The 6,109-nt window shown below is 46.1% G+C and overlaps 1 protein-coding gene across 1 annotated transcript in view; it reads right to left on the reverse strand.

Annotated features, from left to right (window-relative positions):
- ACACA (acetyl-CoA carboxylase alpha) overlaps nt 1-6,109 on the reverse strand; it is a 159,055-nt gene that overhangs the window by 120,092 nt on the left and 32,854 nt on the right. Inside the window, exons 19-24 of the mRNA XM_025210303.1 lie at nt 6,084-6,109; nt 5,026-5,205; nt 4,273-4,461; nt 2,364-2,464; nt 1,699-1,787; nt 660-784 (exon numbers count right to left, since the gene is read on the reverse strand). The exon at nt 6,084-6,109 is cut by the window's right edge and continues 106 nt beyond it. Coding sequence (XP_025066088.1) covers nt 660-784; nt 1,699-1,787; nt 2,364-2,464; nt 4,273-4,461; nt 5,026-5,205; nt 6,084-6,109 — 710 coding nt within the window. The remainder of the gene's footprint in view (nt 1-659; nt 785-1,698; nt 1,788-2,363; nt 2,465-4,272; nt 4,462-5,025; nt 5,206-6,083) is intronic.

The raw sequence follows: 6,109 nt of genomic DNA on the forward strand, positions 1-6,109 counted from the left end.
GATTATAAAGTGGTTCATAACCAGAGAGTAACCAAGACCTCTGGGGACCATCATTTGGACTGGCTGATGTCAGGTCACTATCACATCCACGTCCTGGTTAGCAGGGATAGGTCATTGGAAGACTGTACTTGAATGCTGACAGCCCGTTTCCACAAGAAGTCGCCTGTCTTTTGTTATACTGCAGGGTTTTTCTTTGTTTATATTTGCAATGTGCAGCTCTGGGGTGAGCAGCACAGACTGGCACAGTGTTAGGACTCTGCACACCTCCCTGAAGGCTGAGGTGCAAAGGGAAAAATATAAATGGCAATCAGGAGGGCCTAGAAGTCAGCACAAGGAGCAGTAGGAGCTTTCTCAGTTTCTAGTGCACCAACAGAAGTCATGAATATCACTGGGCTTTGCTGAGATTTCATCAGCATTCTCAGCAGAAAACCAAGAATGGAAACTGAACCGACCAAGGCTCTCCAAGTGCCCTCCGAGTCAGAGGTGAGACATACCACCAGGGAACCCTGGCAATCTGCGCCGTTGCTGCCTGTTCTGTGGTCCATGATTAGGACCACAGTCTCTGAGACTCATGGCTGTCAATCTAGCATCTCTCACCAGTGCTAAACATTCACATACAGGATAAAATGAATTCCTAGGACCCCAAGAGCCAAACTTACAATGAGCATTGTTACAAGCAGGTTCTTCTTGGTGACCTGGGCGTGGGAGAAGATGTAGTTCAATACAGTGTTCATGTCACTTTTGTTCTCTTCCCGAAGGGCAAAGACACACTTGTCATAGTGACCTGGTGGAAACACAAACATCACTGCCTGTGTATACATAAGCATTTTTACTGCCTATCAGTTCTACCTGCACCACTACATTTACACAGGGGAAAATACATATATAAGCCTATTCAACCAACATGCCTATTTTTGGAGGCCTGAGTGAACAGATTTGGAATAAAAACACTGGTTTCTTGGAAACTAAAAATCTTAAATGGTTTAAATAATTTTCTGTTGGTTGCTTTTAATCCATTGCAATGCTAAATCATGTGGTGAAGGAAGAATGATGAGAGCTACTTAAGAAAGGAGTGTCTTTCATTCAGAAGATAATCGGGAGGGGATAAAATCCATAGGCTCACACAGTGCACTGGTGTGGAAATGGATCTAACAGTGAAAACCTGGAGTGTGTAGCGGGGTGGGAGGGAAGAGAAAGGGAACAGAATAAGGAGTATTGAAATGTAGTAACTAGAGCCTTAAAGGAGAGGTGCTTCACTGCCATCTTGTGGCTAACAGTACTGCAAAGGTGCTCCCATTTAAAAATACATCTACTGTCATCTGTAGAGATATCAAATTGTTCTAATGAGCAGTGAATCATTTCTGGTACCTTACATTTTTTTTAAATTAATCCACAAATGTCTTATTGCATTCCATTTTCTTACAATAACACTTATCATGGCATTGCTTATTCTCCTGCCATAAAGGTAAACTTAATAGCTGACCTGATATTAGTTCATTTCTTTACACTTCTCCGAATGACCAATTGCTCAGAAGTCAGGAAGTAAAATAGGCTGCAAAGTCAAGTACTACAAATCTGAAGAGCCCAGACCTTAAAATGCAACTTCAGAGAAATATATAGGATGAACAACTCCTTTAAACTGTGGAATCTGTAAGAAGGGGGCACAGAGAATCAAAAAGCAGTCACAGAGGGATTTACCGTGCTGGAACTGAGTCTCCACCTTCAGGTACTGACGAAGAAGATCCATCACCACAGCCTTCATGTGGCCTCGAATACCACTTCGGTACCTGCAGAAACAGAGAAGGAAAGGCAAGTTAATACAACTGATTAATACCAAAAAATCCAAAACCCTAACACGTGCTCACATATGTAAGAACCTCTCAAGACTCCAGGCAGCAACAATGGGCACACTGCCCCTGCCACTTTCAACATGGGCAGCATGAAAAGCATTTTGCCCCATCAGCTTTCCAACTCCTTGACAAAAGGAGGGAGTTGAAGATGTGAACTACTTAAGGGACTCAGTACTAGGAACCATGAGTGATGCACAATTCCCAGAGGCAAAGGGGGAAAAATACAAGTCTATCCCCATGGTTCACTTTACTGGACAGACAACCAGGACTGGCAACAGTTGTGTGGGCCACATACAGGGTCCCTTCATAGCTGGTTTCCCCCAAAGATGCCTGAAGGCTTATTTCCAATGTTTTAGGAGTCTGAGAACAATAACTGCCCTGCCAGGGCAATGTTTTACCCAAGTTCAGCTCTTTCAGACAGCTTTAAAAAGAGAAAAAAGAAAAAAAAAAAAAAAAGAAAAAAAAAAAAAAAAAAAGGGCTGGAGAAAGGATGAGGTCTGGCAAATAGCTCACCTCTGCACCAACTGAACAATACTCTGAGTGTTCATAAAGAAGACCTCCCTCTCAGATTTGCGATTTAGCGTGGCTGCATGGCTGTCCAAAATGTTGGCAATCTGAAAGAGAGAGCAAATGAGAAAGCAGTCACACAACGATCTCAGTCCTGGAGAGCAAGGTCTAGGAGGTGAACACTAATACAGAGAGAGCAATTTTGCCAGACAGAGTCTGTGGCCACACTCAGCATCCAGACTCCAGCAAAGACCAACCTCTGATGCCACCAAAGACATCAAAGAAATCTCATGAGTCAACCTACAGAGCAGTAGCAAGCACCAGGAAGGTATTTCTCTGAGACCCTGCAGCCATCAGATAACATCTTTAACACCAGAACTAGCTCAGGAATCCTTTTTTCAGGCCAGGAAGGAATACTTGGATCATTTAGTTCCTCTTTGTAACACAGTGAAGGGGTTAGGAGGAAAAAGCCCCCTTGTTCACACCCTCTCCATTACCCGTGCACTGGCAAAAGTCCCTCCCAGCAACTGATGCCAAGGCCAGAACGGCGGGCACCACATTGCCAGGCTCACCACTTGTGTGGGACAGCCCAGAAGTCCAGGGAGGAGACACTTGGCTGCTGGTGGGGAAAGCCCTGGCCGGGCCGGGAACAGCACCAGCTAGGTGCTGAGGCCATGTGAACACTGTTCCAGGCAGTAAGAAGCCCTTCCCCAACTTACCCTACGTCAGTCCTTCTGCATGGATCGTGAGCTGCAAATGGACCAAGAGCACTGGCCCTGACTGGCTGGATCCCTCAAGGGGTAAAGGTAAAAGGATGCCAAAAAGTGAATGGAGAGGCCCCTGGATGACAGATGGTGAGACAGAAGCTGGAAGCAGGTGAGAGGCAGTCAACTGCCCTCTCTTCTTTATTTTCATAGAAAATGGACTGTCAGGAATTCCCAGCATAAAGCCAGGGACCTACTGTTAAGGGATTCTCTGGGCTAGCCTAGCAGGCTGGCGTGCGGTAAATGCTATGACCAGAGCTAGAACCCTCTGGGACAGTAACAATGGAGGCCTGTGGTAGGAATGTAGGGGTGAAGGAGCTCCCAGTCTGGACTCCATAAGGGTCAAGCAAACAGGCACACAGACCGTGAAAGCCGAACAGGGTGGATGCCCGAACCAGGTGAGGTATCGTATCTCGCAAAGTCAATTCTATGAATTCCTTTCTATCAAGTTGTGGCAGGGAAGAGTCTCAGTGAGAACCAGTTCTTAACCAGAGAGAGCAGTTAGAGGGGCTGCCATGCCACTGTGTCAGCCCCACCACACTTCAATTGCACATGCCACAAAATATCACTTAGTCATTCTTTCAGCAAGTTCAAAACTTTGTAGTCAAACTAGAGCATATTTAAGCTAGGGTCTCTGAGAGACCACATTCACACCTTCCTCTAACGGCCTGGCATCACAGCTGTAACAGCCTATGTAAGCAGTATGTCTACAGTGGAGCCTACAGTTTGATATCGAGATACCTGAGCTAGTTCAAGTGCTGGAAGCAGTCTGGCAGTGGCATGCAGATTTCCAATAAGGGCCAATTTATTGTGCTAAGAAGCAAAGCCCATGCCAGACCTTATGCTACAGAGGCTATATTGTTTGCATTACCTAAGCTAGCTCATTTCAGGCCAGCTCGGGCATTTCTAAAACCACCCCACACTCTTAATCACACAGAGAGGAGTTACCACTTTAGCTCAAGTGGCCAAGACTTGTGTGTTTGGTAATGTATATCCAGGGTTCAATTCTCCGTCTCCATAGACTGTTATACATGGTGTCTTCCCTACCAAGCTTTTCAGTTTCCTGGCTCAAACTCATCTAATAACTTAAAGGTGTTTTCCTTCGAGCCCACAATGAGCTATATGTCCTATCAAAATGAGATGCTCATTACCTGCTGGCTGGGAAACTGGCAGAGAACAGATGTGATGTTGCTGGCATATTGGGCCATCTCCTTCTTGATGGACTTCTCCACATTGGGTGGGATGCGCCCAGAGACACTGGTCATGATGTCCTGAAGCTCCAGGAGGGGCAAAGATGGGTCTCTCAGGGTCTTCATTAGCCGCTCAACCCAATCCTTCACCTGGAGAAAAGTCAGTGTAATGACAAGTTTGGGGGAAAAGAGATACAATATGGAGTAAAGGGGAAGACTGGTTCCATGAGAGTTTATCACTGTTGCAAAGTGGGATAGCTGTTTGATCCAAACAAGGAGCTGGGCTGGTCCAGGGACTACAGATTAGCGGAGACCTTGGGGACACAGGAAAAGCTGCAGAACCACGCTCCACCACGCATGCTCTAATGGCCTTGAAAGTAATGCTGAAGGCAGCTGCTGGCAAGCAATTCACCTTTCTCTCCCTGTTCCCACTGGGATCGCTGATGTAGCCGACTGGGAGTAGCTCATGTATATCAGGCTGCTAACAGAGGCCACAGTCCTCCAAGCCCATACTCATCTCCTTTTCCAGGTATTTGGTTTTGCCAGAGATGGATTTCCCCCTTCTACACTCCAGCTTTCTGGTAAGCAGGGGTACAGGGAAGGGGATACTAGAGAGAGAAGCAGTTCATAAAGGCAGCAGCATTTGCAAGTCCAGCTCATGCTTCACTGTACTTGCATGCAAATTGCCCTCTACCTGGAAGAAATGACCAGTACCTTGCTGCCAAAGTATGGCTCCGGCAGGCAGTATCCATTCATCACATTGACCAGGTTATCAAGGACATAATGGAAGACACGATGGAGCTTTTCGCCTCGAAGTGCTGTGCTCTGGATCTTTGGCAAGGTACCAGTGTGCAGCTCAGCCTGTGAAGGTATTATTACCGGTGGATTTAGTGCCTCCAAGCCTCCCACAAAGCACCAGCAAATAGAATCACATTTGCTACTCTCACCAGTCTCCTTTGTGTGTTTGGAAATCCACTAGCCTAACTGCACTGGGAAAACATTATACTCATGCAAGAGGATCCCCAGGTGGAAAATCCTTTTGGATAACAGGCAGCCATTTGTGTTGGATCTCCAAATGACTGCACTTACAAAATAGGCTGCAAGCTTCTTCCAGACTCACACATTCTGATCTCATTCTTTAGATATGGGAATATCAAGATCTCACTGAAAGCTTCCAATGAATCCAGTGCAGAATGAGGAACTGCATCAGGATACTGATAACTTCTCCCCACCTCTTACAGATGGATCTCCCCTGACTCCATTGTAGTTCTCATCAACACAGCAATAGCTCTCTTTTCACTCCAGCCCGCTTCTTTAGAAGACCTGCACTAGCTCGTTCCTTACACTCCCAACTGCGCAGACGCTGCTTCTATGCATCATGAGGCTACTGGAATTGGGCATCCATTTCCCATCTTTCAGGAGACACTCAGGAAGAACCTTCTTTCTTAAGAGTGTCTGTGGTGTTTGGAATGGTCAGTGGCCAAAGGAAACAGAAGAACTAGGAAACTGAGGAAAAGATGAAGCTTTAGCCAGCTTCCCAGGCTGGACCAGGAAATCCACATACCCAGAACAGCTGCTCAGATAACTGCAGTGGGAGTTTGACATAAAAGCCTGGATTAGACCTGACAAAGAAAACGTAGGACTTCTACTTCCATAATGTCCTCCTCTGAGATGAAGGAATTGCAAAGTAATCTGAGCATGATGAAGACCCTACCATGAAGACGGTTAAGGACACAGGAGCAGTCATAGTTTGCTACTATAAAAACCAGGACAAGTCCCAAGCCCAGTGGCTCTCTTC

Source organism: Alligator sinensis, unplaced genomic scaffold (assembly GCF_000455745.1).
Source record: "Alligator sinensis unplaced genomic scaffold, ASM45574v1 scaffold118_1, whole genome shotgun sequence".
Lineage (NCBI taxonomy): Eukaryota > Metazoa > Chordata > Crocodylia > Alligatoridae > Alligator > Alligator sinensis.